General features: G+C 39.0%; 1 protein-coding gene across 2 annotated transcripts in view; it reads left to right on the forward strand.

The window, feature by feature from the left end:
• The window catches only part of KCMF1 (potassium channel modulatory factor 1), a 78961-nt gene that overhangs the window by 49770 nt on the left and 12154 nt on the right, over positions 1–17037 (forward strand). For both annotated transcript variants that reach the window (XM_023251819.2, XM_045054488.1), the window contains exon 3: positions 3541–3680. In XM_023251819.2, the coding sequence (XP_023107587.1) occupies positions 3541–3680 (140 nt within the window). The remainder of the gene's footprint in view (positions 1–3540; positions 3681–17037) is intronic.

Consider the following 17037-nt stretch of genomic DNA (forward strand, 5'->3'; position numbering starts at 1 on the left):
GCTTAACTGAACTGAGCCACCCAGGCGCCCCTACAAAAGTTTTAGTTTTGATGATGTCCAGTTTATCTTTTTATTTTCTTTTGTTTTGCTTTTGGTGTCATATCTAAGAAACCATTACCCGGTCTAAGATCATGAAGATTTACATTTTTGTTTCCTTATAAGAGTTTTATTGTTTTCGCTTTTACTTTTTTTTTTTTTTTTTTTTTTAGTTATTTAAGTAATCTCTACATGCAGTGTAGGGCTCGAACTCACAGCCCCGAGATCAAGAGTAACATACTCTTTCTACTGAGCCAGTTAGGCACCACTTAGCCTTTTACATTTAGATCTTTGCTCCATGTTGCATTAATTTTTGTATATGGAATGATGAGATAGATCATTCTTTTGCATATGGATATCCAGTTGTCCCAGCATCATTTATTGAAAAAGACTATTCTTTACGCAGTGAATTGTCTTGGCATTCTTGTTGAAAATCAGTTGACCTGAGGTGGGAGGGGTAGGGGATTGGTGTAATATTGGTCACATGGTACAAAGTTTCATTATGCAAGATGAATAAGCTCTGGGGAGCTAATGTACAGTAAGGTGACCATAGTTAACAATATTATATTGTATACTTGAAATTTTTGGAGAGGGCAGATCTTAAATTTTTTCAACACACACACAGGTAACTATGTAGACATGGTGATCTTTTCACAGTGCATACTGCATCGGAACATCAAGTTGTATATCATAAATATACATAATTTTATATGTCTGAAATATCTCAATAAAGCTATTAGGAAAGTTGGTTGACCATAAATGTGTCTTTCCTTAGAGTCTCCGTCTGTTTCATTGATTTATATATCTGTCTATATGCTAGTACCACAGTCTTAACTACTGTAAACTTCTAGTAAGCTTTGAAATTGACAAGTATGAGTCTTCCAGCTTTGTTTTGTTTTTTGTTTTTTCAAGATTGTTTTGAGTATTCTAGATACCTTGAGTTTCTATGAAAGAATTTTAGGATCAGCTCATCACATTTCTGCAAAGAAGCCAACTGGGATTTTGATGGGGATTGTTTTAAGTCTGTAGATCAGTTTGGAGAGCAACGGTATTAAGTCTGCCAGTTGGTGAACATGAGATGTTTTTCCATTTGTTTAGTTTGTCTTTAATATTTTTCAACAAAGTTTTGTAATTACCAGAGGTTAAGTTTTATACTTCCTTCTTTAAATGTGTTACTAAGTATTTTATTCTTGTTATTGTAAGTGTATTTTTAAATTTTTATTTTTGGATTGTTCACTGCATGTATATAGAAAAATAATTGGTTTTTGTATGGATCTTATATCCTATGATGTTGTTCATTAGTTCTAATAGGATCTAATTGGATTTTTTAGGGTTTTCTATATGCAAGGTCATGTCATCTGCTGATTACAAATGGTTCCACTTCTTCCTTTCCCTCTAGCTGCTTTTCCTTTCATTTTCTTGCCTAATTACTAGACCATCCAGTAAAATAATGAATAGAAATGGCTAAAGCAGACACTCTTGTCTTGTTCCAGGTCTTAGGGGGGAAAACATCCAGTCTTTCACCAATAAGTGTGATGTTAGCTATAGTTTTTTTGTAGATGTCTTTTATCAAGTGAAGAAGTTTTATTGATTTTTATATATTTATCCCCACCTATCCCAAATATACCTGGCAAGTCTTATACATATAATAATGTGTGTGTGAGTGTGAGTGTGTGTGCACAAGTGTGTATGGGCAAATACTTTTAAGATAGCCTAAATCTTCCTAAAAATGAATGTGAACAAATCTCTCACATAGCAAATGTTCTCTCTTATAAAATTTTCTCTTATAATGTGCTATTTTTAAAAAAATTCTTATGTTTATTTTTGAGAGAGAGAGAGAGAGACAAGAGCACAAGCAGGGGAGGGTCAGAGAAGGAGACACAGAATCTGAAGCAGGCTCCAGGCTCTGAGCTGTCAGCACAGAGCCTGATGCCGAGCTCAAACTCATGAACCGCGAGATCATGACATGAGCCGAAGTCGGATACCCAACTGATTGAACCACCCAGGTGCCCCCTCATATCCTATTAAATTAAGCATTTGTTTCATGTTAAGTATAGTTCTTTGGAATGAAGTGACATAACATACTAAATATACTTTCAAATGCATTTCCTTTTGTGTTACTAATGGAGAAAAATAAACTTATTTCTTGAGATGTACTAATGAGGCAAACAGATTATTCCCATAGAATATCACTAATTCATCAGTTCTTCAGTAACCAACATGGACAGAGTCTGTTGTGGTAGTACTCCATTCAAGTTAGCATTTTTGCTCAGGGTCCTTCCTGCTGTAAGAATGGTGTGTGCTTTAGACAGATAGCTGCATCTGGGGTTTGGCATATTGATCACATTTGCCTATTCCGAGCACTTGTGTTCTTGTATTATGATATGCCCTGCTGATTCTTTTTTTTTTTTTTTTTTAAGATTTTATTTTAAGTAATCTCTGTACCAGATGTAGAGAACTAAACTCACAACTCCAAGATCAGGAGTCACACACTCTGCCGACTGAGCCAGTTGGGCACCTCTCCCTCTGCTGATTTCTTTGTGTTGACACTGGCTTTGGTACAGTAGCCACAGAGATAAAGAAAAAATAAATTACAGTAAAATTAGAACTAGATGTGAAATGAAAGATGTTTCAGAATTAAATGAAGGGAGGGGGCCTGGCTGGCTCAGTCTGAAGAGCATGTAACTCTTGATCCCAAGGTCGTGGGTTCAAGCCCCACATTGGGTATAGAGACTACTTAAAAATATCTTAAAAAAACATTCAAAGTTAAATGAAAGGATAAAAAGTTGTTTGTTTTTCTCTCTTTTTAAAAATTTTTTAACGTATATTTGTTTTTGAGAGAGAGATGGGGCACCTGGGTGGCTCAAACATCTGACTTCAGCTTCAGTCATGATCTCACAGTTTGTGGGTTTGAGCCCCCACGTTGGGCTCTGTGCTGACAGCTCAGAACCTGGAGCCTACTTTCAATTCTGTGTCTCCCTCTCTCTCTACCCCTCCCCTGCTCATGCTCTGTCTCTGTCTCTCTAAAACGAACAAACGTTAAAAAAATTTTTTCTTTATTTTTGAGAGAGAGAAAGAGCATGAGCAGGGGAGGGGCAGAGAGAGGGAGACACAGAATCCAAAGCAGGCTCCAGGCTCCGAGCTGTCAGCACAGAGCCAGATGCGGGGCTTGAACTCACGAACTGTGATATGAGATAATGACCTGAGCTGAAGTCGGATGCTCAACCGACTGAGCCACCCAGGTGTCCCTGTTTGTTTTTCTCTTAAGGAAATAATAGCTATGTGGGTGAAAAAGGAATTTTGGAGGGGTGGCATGGAGTCCCAGGCAAAATAAGGATGTTGCACATATGAGGTACCTAAGCACTCTTTGACAGGGTGAGGTTTTTGGAGATTTCAATGACACTTTTGTTTTACATTATTGTACCTACCATATGTTTACATTTTCATGTGATAAAAGAAAACAATAATTATTATTTCTCACTGCAGTTCCATTTTATTTTTCAGATTTGTACTATGGTGGGGAAGCTTTCTCTGTAGAGCAGCCACAGTCTTTTACTTGTCCCTATTGTGGAAAAATGGGCTATACGGAGACATCTCTCCAAGAACATGTTACTTCTGAGCATGCAGAAACATCAACAGAAGTGGTAAGTGAAGAAACCTTGTATCTAAAGTGATGTGTTAACGTACATCATTTCTAACAAAAGTAAAGCCAGGTCACTATCCTCTGTCTCCTACTAAGTGTACTGATACTGTTTGCATAATAATTTTTAAAATGCTCTTTTAACAGCAAGTTTTACACATCCTAGGAGGTTGCATGTGTGCAAGATAACACGCTTCATTTATTCACACTAGCCGTTCTCGCCCTGTTGCTAAAAGCACAGTGTGGAATCTTGACCAAATTCAGGAGCCCTTAGCAAATGTACTGTGAACAGGTTAAAAGCACCCCACCCTGAAGCACAGCAATTTCTAAAAAGCAGGTATTCTTGCTACCTGCTTAATTTTTCTTCTACAAGAATGCCTTCATAATGAAATTTTAAAATTTTAAGTCATAAGTAATAATCCATTGTCACATCTCATTGTAACATATCGCTTACTTTGTTTTTATTAGGTCAGATCTCTTGGTTCATTGGTCGGAGCTCTAAGGTCCCTACAAGTTCCTTCTACTCTAATCTTTCCCAACTGGCTAAGAGCCAAAGACCTGGAATAATGCACAAAGGAAATCTTGCCTTGAAAGCTTTTTGGGTATTTAACTTGACATCCGAGTCAGCATATATTCAACTTTTAAGAAACGATAAAGTACACCCAAAAGAGCACCCTTCCCCCCCTTTACTATTGGTAATAATAGATAAAGTGAGAGATGAGAAATGGAACTGTAGGTCTGGGATTTGGAGAATTTTGGCACAAGCAATTGCACATTGCATCAACTAATAAGCCCCTAAATGTATTCAAAACAAATTAGCTGAAACTCAAGAAATAGGGTGTCCGAGGACATACAGCTGCTGAGGGGCAGAGCCTGGTGTTTGAAGTCAGCCAGAGTCCCTCTGGGTTGTAGAGTCCCTACTTAACCATTGTCCTGTTTTATCTCTGCTACAGCCCTGCTGTTACAGCTGTGAGTACTACAGGTTCACTTTTATTCCCATTCACACTGCTTAGTTGGATGCTTAAAGTTGCTTATAAGGTGTGTAGTTCAACCATTTGGTAAATTGACATTATGTAGTCCCAAAGCCAAATTTTCGTATCTAACAGCTCAGAACTGCTCTCATCTGGAGCCTCAGAACACTGTTGACACATTTTACTACTGTTCTTAATTTGTTGTTCTTATTTTGTAAAGGTGACTTTGCTTCCTTTTGGTTCAGTCCCAGATACCAGTATGAGGAATGTGGACTTGATCGCATCTCATCCTCGTTGTTGTGGGAAATTTGGAATAATTTCTTTTTGACTTAATTTCTGTTACTGGATACAACAGAGAGGGGTTTCTCTTACTGAACCAGGCATTCTTAAAATCTTTACTAGCCAGTAGGCCCTGGGATAGTACTTCATCACTCCACTGGGGCAGGACAGCTACTCAGTTTTCCACACCCCAAATTGGAGAATCCAGCAGAAAGTTAAGTCCTTCCATGAGCGAAAAGCTAGTCTTTTGAAATAAGAATGAGTAGTTCTGCCTCAGCAGCTTTGCCTTGATTTTTTTTTTCCTGTAAGTAAATACTCATAATTTGTTTACACTCCTCTACACCTGATTCACAGTTTGAAAATTAAATATTTACCATCTACAAATGGTTTAGTGGTCTGTCTCTTATAAGGCATGTTCAGTATGTGCCTTTGTTAAGTTCCCAAGCTTTTGGTACATGGTTCAAGACAGTGGCCATACTGTTTTTAAATTGGTTTTTGTGGAGTATTTTAAGGATTGCTCCCTCCTCATCAGCCCTTAGTCTGCATGAACACCACATCTGCCCTCTGTTTCCACCCAGGCGTTTCAAAGTGCAAAATGGCAAGCAAACAAGAATCTTTGATATGAAGGTACAGGGTTTTTTCTTCCTCAAATCTTGTGAGTCCTGTCCTCTTCAGTCCAGGGCTGGCACCACATATGGCTTACTGACTAGTGTCCGTTCTGAAGGATTGGTGCCTATGCCACCAGTTATTAAGTATTTTGAGTGCCTCTCTGCATGCGTGTGAAGCATTTATAAATGTCCAGGTGATGTTACTAGGTGTCCCTCTCACCCCACCACCCTCCCCAGTGTTTTGCCAAGGTCATGGTTAGTCAAACGTGGAAAACTTCTGGAGTTCAAGAGTGACTCGTGTTATTTTGGTGGGGGACTCATGTGTACCCCATTTTCTATTCCTGTCTACATTTTTCTTTCCTTTTTTTTTTCTTTTTTTTCTTCTTTGTTTTTTTGTTTTTAGAGAGAGAGAAGACACAAGTGAATGAGGGGCAGAGAGAGAGAGAATCACAGGAGAATCACAGGCAGAGACAGAGAGAGAGAGAAGCGAGGCTTACCTCAAGTGGGGCTTGAACTCACAAACTGTAAAATCATGACCTGAGCTGAAGTCAGATGCTTTAACAACTGAGCCACCATGGTGCCCCACCTACGTTTTTCTTTCTAAATGCTTAATGTGCTATCTTGCTTTGCTCCTGTGTTTCTTCCATGTGTCGGCTAGGCCACCGGTTTGTAACTTCATGGGACTTAAGGATCTCACTCCTCTAACCAGCATCCATTTGGAACATTTAGGGGTAAAAGAATGTCACTGTAGGTATTATTGTCACCACTAGTAAGCATTTACTGATACCTGACATAGCTGGTAAGAAAGTCTACTGAAGGTTAATGTTTAAAACAATTTTGTAGGGGCGCCAGGGTGGCTCAGTCAGTTAAGCGTGTGACTTTGGCTCAGGTTAGGATCTCATAGTTCATGAGTTTAAGCCCCGCATCGGGCTCTGCACTGCGGAGGCTGCTTGGGATTCTCTCTCTCCCCTCTCTCTACCCTGCCCCCACTCTCTCTCTGTCTTTCTCAAAATAAATAAATAAACATTTTTAAAAAAGAAAAAAATACAACAACTTTGTAGACAACTTTATAACTTTGTCTATATGTCTCTGTTTTCTTTTTCAAATAGGGACTCTAAAGGCCCCATATAAGATTTGCCCCCCTTCTTAAGATTAATTTGGGATTACTCAAGAGACTTTGATTTTGAGGATATGGAGGACCCTTCAAAACCAGATACTATGAAAAACAACATCTGACATAGAATGAGTGAGGGTGATTACTAGTTAAAAATTTAAGAAGTGGATTGGGCATAGCCTCAGGAGTCTTTTTTTTTTTTTCTGAGCTTTTATTTGTTTATTTTGAGAGAGAGCAGGCGAGCAAGCACAAGCAGGGTAGGAGCAGAGAGAGAATCCCTCACTGTCAGTAGAGAGCCTGATGCAGGGCTTGAACCCACAAACCATGAGATCCTGACCTGAACTGAAACCAAGCGTTGGATGCTTAACCAACTGAGCCACCCAGGCAGCCCTCAGGAGTCTTTATGTAAACACTAAACATGGTAAACAATGTGATCTTGAGATTAAGCACAAGTTCTTAAAATCCCACATAGTTACCACAAGATTTGGTAGATTGGGTAATGGAAAGAATTAAGAGGGGAAGTGTAGTACAGTATGTAATTTTAAAATCCATCAGTCTAGTAGCAGAAGTGAGCAGTAGTGGTCAAATGGGATTGCAGATACGAAGGATTATTGAAGTGTTAGGATGGTGGAAGAAACATGGTAGGCAGAAAAACTTTTCTTCGGACATAAAAGAAGTGACTCCTGAATTTTTTCTTAAATCCTATGTCTTTGAGCTTGCACTGTAGCTAGTTTGAAAGCCGTCAGAGATTTTGTTTTTAGATGAAATGTTCTGCTACATTTCATTAATGACATGTAGTTAGCTTGCTCTCAGTTGTTGAAGTAAATCTCTTGTAATTTATCTGAAGAATATTATGCTTAAAAGATAAAAGCACTTTTTGGTTTACCAACATTTTCTTCCCTCTTCCAGAAATGTATGTATTAATGTATTATTCTGTTCATAATAACAGCAGTCGTCTAATAGGTCATTGCTGGGAACTTCTTGCTTTCTATTTTTCATTTGATTTACTCATTTTTATTACTTTCCAGAAAAGGGGTTAGGGTAGTGTCCAGCTTTTAGGTGCTCTTCATTTATGTTACTGATTAACATTACCCCCACCCCTTTTTAATGTTTATATATTTTTGAGAGACAGAGTGCAAGCGAGGGAGGGGCAGAGAGAGAGGGAGACACAGAATCCGAAGCAGGCTCCAGGCTCCGAGCTGTCAGCACAGAGCCCAACACAAGGTTTGAACCCACGAACTGTGAGATCATGACCTGAGCCGAAGTCAGACAGACGCTCAACTGACTGAACCACCCAAGCATCCCTCCAACCCCCCCCCCTCTTTTTAAAGTTTATTTATGGGGCCCCTGGGTGGCTCAATCGGTTGGGTGTCTGACTTCGGCTCAGGTCGTGATCTCGCCATTCGTGAGTTCGAGCCCCGTGTCGGTCTCTGTGCTGACAGCTCAGAGCCTGGATCCTGCTTGGGATTCTGTGTCTCCTTCTCTCTCTGCCGCTTCCCCGCTTGTGCTCTGTCTCTCAAAAGTAAATAAATGTTAAAAAAAAGTTTTAGGGGCGCCTGGATGGCTCAGTCAGTTAAGCGTCTGACTTCAGCCCGGGTCATGATCTCACAGTCTGTGAGTTCGAGCCCCGCGTCGGGCTCTGTGCCAACAGCTCAGAGCCTGGAGCCTGCTTCTGATTCTGTGTCTCCCTCTCTTTCTGCCCCTCCCCTACTCATGCTCTGTCTCAGAAATAAATAAACATTAAAAAAAAAAAAATTAAAGAATAAATAATTTAAAAAAGTTTTAAAAAATTAAAAAAAATAAAGTTTATTTATTTATTTTAAGAGAGAGAGCGAGCAGGGGAGGGACAGAGAGAGAGGAAGAATCCCAAGCAGGCTCTGCACTGTCAGCATGGAGCCCTATGAGGGGCTTAAACTAACCAATCTGTGAGATCATGACCTGGGCCGATCAAGAGTCAGATGCTTCATCAACTGAGCCACCCACACGTGCCCCCATTTCCTCCCCTTTTTAATGAAGACTTAGGTGTGTTCTTAACAAAAGGAGTTTAGTTTTGAAATAGTACGGTTGTACTGTGTTTTATTTATAAGAACTAAAAATCACGGAGAAAGAATGATTTTGGAAATTTCCCGTAGTCTGACTTTAGACAATTTTATTTTGAGTAATAATTCTTGGGGCACCTGGCTGGCTCAGTCAGAAGAGCATGAGACTCTTGGTCTCAGGGTTGTGAGTTTGAGCCCCACGTTGGGTGTAGAGATTACATGCATACATACATACATACACTTTAAAAACTAATGACAACAGTTCTTACGGAGAAAAACGATGGCATAAAAGGACCTTTGAATTTTTCATGATTCAGAATAATCGGTTTTAGCTGGTAACTTACTTAATATTTAAACAGTTGTTTGAATGTCATAGAGCACAGAATAGTTTATCTATTGGCAATTTGTACTAAACAATTTGTGGCATTTGTACTAAACAATTAGATGCATTTGATCTCTAAATTAAGCAAGCAAGAAAGTATTAGATCAAATATTCCAGCCAAATTAACATGATAGATATGATTTCTTCATGAAGGCGATGAGAAGTGACATCTGTTTTAAACTGTCTATAGGACTTTTAAATCCTGATCGTCAATCTATCTGTATTTCATTGAGAGACTGTTTTAATATGTCGATATGTAGAGCTAACTTACGCATTTATTTCCTTATTAGGGACAACAGTGGAGTGAACCACAGTTTGTACATATCTTTTAATCTAATTTTATACACTTTCTTAAACATTGTAACTACCTTCTTACCCTTTTAATCAGATAATCAGGAAAGGTAAGCATTTAAAAGCCAAACTCACATTAAAAGAAAAAAATACGTTTTGACTCTTACTACTTGCATTCTTTATCAGAGAATGCAGTTGGATGCTATCTGCTTTTCTATGAACTCACAAGGGTATTTTATCTAATAATGCTGTAGAAATAAATACATAGGATTTGAAAAATACAGTTGCTGCAGGGAAACCATATTGCCACTGCTCAGCTGCATTTAGCTGGAGAGATTGTAGAAGGTTAGGATTTGGTACTTTTACAATTTGTGCTTTTCATTACTTTTGACTCCAAACACTTTCTATTTTATAAATCAGTTTTTCCTGTCTTTAGTGTTTGGCTGTCTTTGCATATTTTTAAATAATAGTTACTTTGAACACATTTACTTGTTTAAAATCAGATCGTGGTACTTTTTTTTTTTTAACATTTATTTTTGAGAGAAAGACAGAGTGCAAGCAGGGGAGGGGCAGAGAGAGAGGGAGACACAGAATCTGAAGCAGGCTCCAGGCTCTGAGCTGTCCACACAGAGCATGGGGCTCGAATCCACGAACTGTGGGATCATGACCTGAGCCAAAATTGGACATTTGAACGACTGAACCACCCAGGCACCCCAAGATCATAGTACTTTTGATTTTAAGAGTGATATAGCTATTAGTACCCCGGCAGATTTTTTGGAGTTGTGAGCAGGGAAGGAAATGATAGGAGATATTTTGGGGATTCCAGATTTGTTCTGGGATAATCCTACATACATGTGTCATGACATTTTTAAAATCTATTTCTGTAAGAAATAAGTTCCTTAAATGCCTGCTATTTGAGAGTATGTTGTTCTTCCTGGGTAGGGTTTTCATTGCTTTCTACTTTCTTCTATGTTGAAGTTGAATTAAAATCCTGTAAGGGAAGGAAAACAGGCAGTTTTCTGAATGGGAAGGGGAGCACTGGGTAAAATAGCGGGTGTTACACACATTCATTTTGAATTTTTTTTTCTTTAGCCACTAGTCTGGTTTCTTCTTTGTCCTATAAAATACTGGTTTGTCTAGTTCAGTGTCCAGACAGCTAATTTTAAGTCAAAGAAATGTTCTGCAAGGGTTTGTAGAAAGATTTGTAGGAAGGATGGTGTAAAGATGGGAGCTCTTCGACAACTGTTGGCAAATTACAGGGTGACTCAGAAGTTCTTTAAATGCTTTTCAGTCTTGTCTCTTCTTTTCCGGACCTGCCCCTCAGATTAAAAAAAAAAAAAAAAAACTGGTAAAATTATTTGAAGATGCCAGTCTTGATGTTCATAGCTGAGGTCATCTTTTTCTAGGAAGCTCTGGCAAACTCAGTCTTACTTGACAAACTGGTTATGCCCTTGAGAAGGGGAACATGCAGAAAGCTTCAGTCCTCATCAGACTCTAACTTAAACTCACTGTAAACCACACAGACCCACTAACTAAGGTAGAGTTTATTTCTGATTCTTCACTAAAATTGCTTCTTGCTCTCAGGCACTGCCTCCCTGCCCCTGTCTCCCTGCATCTTTCAGGCTCTTCTTGATACCACTAAGAGGTAAGAGGTTCCCATGTCCTTTCTCAAAGTCTACAGGTAATAAATATAGCTTGCACCGGGTTACATTAAGAAAGTGGAGCTGACATTGGGGTTTTTCTTCTAGGTGAGCATGGGTGCTCATATCTAGAGTGAATTGTGGGCAGGATAAAGAAAAAAGACAGTTCTGAATCCTTTGGAGTTATTTTTTACTGCTGCTAAATTATTTTTTTTTATGTTTTTAAAATGTTTTATTTTTATTTTTGAGAGAGAGACAGAGCACGAGCCGGGAGGGGCAGAGAGAGAGAGGGAGAGACAGAATCTGAAGCAGGCTTCTGGCTCTGAGCTGTCAGCACAGAGCCCAACAGCACAAGGCTTGAACCCACGAACTGTGAGATCATGACCTGAGCCGAAGTCAGACACTTAACCGACTGAGCCACCCGGGAGCCCCATCAATGTACACATATAATTTAAATTTCTGCCCAAAAAAACGTATTTAAGGAGATGCCTGGCTGACTCAGTCGGTAGAGGGTATGACTCCTGTTCTCGAGGTTGTGGGTTTGAACCCCATGTTGGGTGTAGAGATTACTTAAAAGTGAAAAATCAAGGGGTACTTGGGTGGCTCAGTCAGTTAAGCATTCAGCTTTTTCTTATTTTTAAGATTTAAATTTATGTATTTATTTTGAGAGAGAGAGCACGCATGGAGCAGGGAGGTGGTGGCAGAGAAAGAATCCCATGCAGACTCCACACTCAGTGCAGAGCCCGATGCAGGCTCGATCCCACATACCTGACATCATGACTAAGCCAAAAGCATCACTTAACCAGCTGAGCCACCCAGGTGCCCCAAGCATCCAATTCTTGATCTCAACTCAGATCTTGATCACAGGGTCAGTTCAAGCCCCACCTTGGGCTCCGTGCTGGGCATGAAGCCCTACTTAAGAAAAAAAAAAATCTTTAAGTAAGTAAGTAAAATAACATTTAAACCCAAAACTTAGTTATTTAGGACTTTTAAATCATGTATAAAAATGTAAGGAAGGGGCTTCTGGGTGGCTCAGTTGGTTGAGTGTCCAACTTTGGCTCAGATCATGATTTCACAGCTTGTGAGTTCGAGCCCTGTGGCGGGCTCTGTGCTGACAGCCTGGAGCCTGCTTCAGATTCTGTGTCTCCCTCTCTTTCTGCCCCTCCCTCCCTCTTTGTCTCCCCCCCCCCCCCCCCGTCTCTCTCTCAAATAAATAAACATTTTTTTACATGAAAAAATTGAAAAAAATGTAAGGAAAATTAAAACTTTTGTATATAGCAAACACTCCTAAAATTCTAAATGCTACTCTTTAGAAGCATGTGACACTTCCAACCTAAGTATTAAAATGGGGAGAATGGAACTGAGGAGAAAAATAAACTCAATATGAAGTAACTCCTACTTCATTATAAGTTAATTTCAGTGTTGCGCTGTAACAATAGAAAATTAGATTGTAATCCAGTTGAATGGTGTGCTCACTCAAATCTTGAAAGGACCTATGTCTATATTGGCAAACTGGATGGTTAAGGTGCAAGTGGCTACAACTTAGATAGTTCTAGGCCCAAAAGATTTTCCAGTAGTGCTTTATGTATCTCTTCAAAGCAAAACTCCAGCATTCAGTCTTATATTTATTATAGCTACAGATTTTATAAGATGAACCACTTTTAATTGGGTAGGAGATCAAAAACCTGACATCACCAATAAACCTCAGCAATAGTTAGCTTGGTAGATTATCAACTTTATGTTTGTTTAACTCTAAGGATTAAAATGCATTTGAAGGCTTTTTTATGTGTCTTGGCTTTAAATTCTAATAGCTCTTTTTGGATCATCACTTTTCAGTAAAAGAAATTCTGTTAAAAGCATCCCATTATATTGCAAGTGATCAGAAAATTTTGCCTAACAGAACAAGTGTGGGGTATATCTAGAGGTGAGTTTAAGAGCCCTTCGAAAGAAGAGACATGAATTGTAATCTGGTTTGAATAAATAATGAAAAATACATCCCAATTTATAAGAAGAGATGAAACTAAAAAAAAAAAAAAATGGAATTTGTATGAACTTGAATGGCGGCAGGATCACCATGTTCACTGTCTTCATTTCTTAATATTTTTATAACCCAGGATATTAAGTGAACACTGATTTGGTCCTCAGTAAATACTTAATGAATTAGTTAATCCATAGTAACAAAATTATACAATATAACAAATTTGACTGGTGAGAACTTTCATTAACTTTCATTAACTAGCCCACCTGGACTTCTTGGCATAGATCCTTTAACTAGAAAACTGACGCAGTTGTAAACAGTAGCACAAGAGAAACCGTGTTTATTGCAGTCCCAGAAGGTGCCCCGTATCTGAAACAGTGCTCACAAGGCTTTGTTACATGTTTTCATTTAAATTTATATAACCTACACATATGAGAAGAAAGGAAGAAGAAAACACCAACTTAAAAAGAAGCTATTTTTGTAAATGTCCTTTGGACACCTAGCTTGAAACTCAGAGCACAATAAATAAGTACGAGGTTGGCAGAACACATCATGTGGTGAATTTTGATTTCGAAGCTAGCTTAGGAAAAGCCTATGTAATCTTGTATTAGAAAGCTAGTAGAGGGGCGCCTGGGTGGCTCAGTCAGTTAAGTGTCTGACTCTGGATTTCAGCTCAGGTCATAATCTCACAGTTCGTGGGATTGGGGCCCACGTAGGAGTCTGCACCGTCAGCACAGAGCCTGATTGGGATTCTCTCTCTTCCTCTCTCTTGCCCCTCTCCCACTCACACTCTCTCTTTCTCTCAAAATAAATAAACATTAAAAAAAAAAAAGAAAAAAGAACTTTCTCTCCTCCCCATTTATTAAAAAAAGAAAGAAAGAAAGTTGGTATAATATTAACAAAGGAAAATTATTTGACTTGGAATTGTGTTTTTATCTTTCTTGTGCTTATGATGTGGGGGGTGCACAAACTCACCAAACACAAGTAAATAAGCAGCTTTTCTGAAGGCAGTAGAGCTGTGGCAGTTATTCTTCACTGCATTGTGATTTTGCTGCAGAACCTGTAACTCCTCAGATACAAGAGTAATACCTTTAATCTTCTTAACCGTGATTCACTTCATAACTTGACCCACAGCTGTAGTAGAGAAAAGGAACAAGGAGAAGGAATGTTCATGTCATGACTGGACAGAAAGCAAAGTAACAGGAAGGTGGGGGGCTGCAGAAGGGCTTTATGTGAGAAAATGTGTGGGTGCCTGAGAGAAATTGAGTCGTTAGTTATAAATAGGAAGAGGGTGAGGGGAACACAACGTTCACTTTACCTTCCCTTCTTTGCCCTCAGAGGATAATGTCAGAAGATTCTCTGTTCCAGATCATTCCTGGGTCAATTATTAAGGACAAGTTGGAAAGGGAGATTTTAGTGGCCTTTCTCTAGATAAATGTTCATGACTTCTGAACGTATCTCCCCAAGTATTAACCAAGAACATTACGTTTAGTATGTAAAGTGTGAAGTGCTTTCTGAGGCCTCTGAATTCTTGGAGTAAGGCACAGTGGCTCTCAGCATAACAACTGTAAAACATGTGGCCTCAACCCACACAGACTTTGTGGCCCATCTGAAGAGCAAACTAGCTTATTTGACACAATTGGAGAATAACACAGGAAGGAGTCAGAGGGCTTTGGGACTTCATGTAGGCCTTGAAAAAATGGGTATGATGTCAAAAAGTGGACAGAATGGGAAGGTAAAGGCATTATTCAGAGGGAAGAGACAACATGAACTAAGATGTGGTATTGAGAAAGAAACATAGTAGGTAGAAGGGATGGTAAGGTATTGATTGTTGTGGGAAATAATGGGAAATAAAATGGAATCAGGTGAGTACGGCCAGATACTAGAGAACCATTAAAACGAGAACATTTGTCCACTTGGTCTGGTGGATAATAAAGAGGTTTGACATTTGTACAGAGGAATAATGTTACTTTCTCCACCATCATGCCACCCGGGCTTTTACTTGGGAATGGAAGGATGGTAGGATTTGAGTGATTCTGTAGTCCTTTTGTGACACGATGAACCTAATCATAATGATTATGTGGATGAAAAGGAATCTTTTTTAAAAAGGTCCAAAAAATGAACTACAAAGAAGCTGTGCTGCCTGCCAGACAAACGATGCATCAAACATTTGGTGTGTTACTAGAAAGTAACAATAGAAGATGATATAGGGAAATCACAGCTTTTGAACAGTTACTCAAAAGGAACATATTTCTCAGAGATCTAAAATTAATCAGATAAATGAAATAAATGAGTTTATCAAGTTTCAGAAACCTAGTCAAGAAATACCAATTGCCAAACCAGTTATTTCACTTAAAGTGTTTGCTGCTACAGGGCACCTGGGTGGCTCAGTCAGTTAAGCATCTGACTCTTGATCTCAGCTCAGGTCATGATCTCACAATTCGTGGGGTTGAGCCCCAGGTCGGGCTCTGCACCGATGAGCCTGCTTGGGATTCTCTCTCCCTCCCTCTCAACAACCACCCCCCCCCCCCCGCTCATTCTCTGTGTTTCTCTCTCAGTAAATAAATAAACTTTAAAAAAAAGTGTTTGCTGTTAACAAGAAACTTAGTGTCCCAGAATCTGAGTTCAAGGGCAGTTTCAAGTGGTCTGAGAGGATGATGCTCCAAAGTGGGTCAGCCTCATGGTAAAGAACCAGCCTAGCTCTCAGCATCTGCTGAATGATTTTGGTGCAAGACCGATCTCTCTGTAGTGCTGTGGTCTAGTAGCTTCAGTTCGAGCCAGGTTATATACTGGATCAGATAGACAGTTTTTTAAAATGCATTTTCTGGAACAGTGAACAAAATGGCCAAGAAATTTGTAATGAAGCCTATCCAAAAAAAAAAAAAAAAAAAAAAATGGAGAAGAGCTCACTACATCATGAGAACTTAACCCCTCTGTGGTTGTTTTTGTGTCTCCCTCTCTCTCTGCACCTCCCCCACTTGTGCTCTCTCTCTCAAAAATAAAAACACTAAAAAAAAAAAAAAAGAAAAAGAAAAAAGAAAGAATTTGAGCCAGGGGATAGTAAATACAACATTTCATGTTTCATTCCTCAGGATATTTATTATTTTTAAATACCGTTGTATATTTAAGCTGTATTTACCAAACTTACCTAATTGTAAGATAATTGGGACCCTTGTCAAAAATATAGATTTTCAAATCTCCTAGAATCAGTTTCCAGGCAGGGGCCTAGAGAACTGTGTTTTTACCAAATATTCTGGATGAATTATATCCTCAGCCAATTTCAGGAAACACTGACTTATGCCAGTTCAATATGCCTGAACGCTGGCAAGTTGTCATTGCGTTAAGATAATGTGTTACGGAATTTGCTTGTTCAAGTAATAGATGTTACTATATCATGTGGCAGTCGAAGCATGATAAATATTAATGTTGACAGACTCGTAAGTTTAGGGTTAACAGCGTATCTTTTGTGTGGAATTTTTCTGTCCTCTGCAAAATACTGGGTGTGTGGAAGTAAAGACACACTCAAAACTAGGCACTAGTCTAGATCCCCATCTCAAAGGTGCTTTTCTAGGGTATAGGAGGCTGTCGGTCCTGTTAGGGCATTCTTAGTACATTTGATATCTGTACTTTCCCATTTTGTCTTCCTTCCGGGAATGCATATTCTCAAGGATACTTCTCTCATCTAAGAACATTTGCGTGTGTCCTCAAAGTACTGAAACTTCTACAGTTATCTTTTGTGCAGTTCGAGTTGTGCATAGACCTTAGCCAAAGGCCAGTCTAAAGCAAATATCTTAGAAGGAAGGTGCCTTTTCCTCTTTCTGGTTATTTTTTCTTTGGATAAAAATCTTAACACTTGTAATCTTGTCGCTTTGTAATAAAGCTCTGCATTGTCCAGCACCTGTTAAATTGTTGCAAAATTGAGGGACTCAAAAATATCTAAGCTGGCTTGTTTGTTTGATTTGTTAAACTGGAGGTTGTTTTTGCTTCTCCAAACCTGTTGGTCTTTTTGTTTTAAGCAAGTCTGGTCACGGTTCCCAAACAACAACCAAATCACACTGT

Source organism: Felis catus, chromosome A3, assembly GCF_018350175.1.
Source record: "Felis catus isolate Fca126 chromosome A3, F.catus_Fca126_mat1.0, whole genome shotgun sequence".
NCBI classification, from domain to species: domain Eukaryota; kingdom Metazoa; phylum Chordata; class Mammalia; order Carnivora; family Felidae; genus Felis; species Felis catus.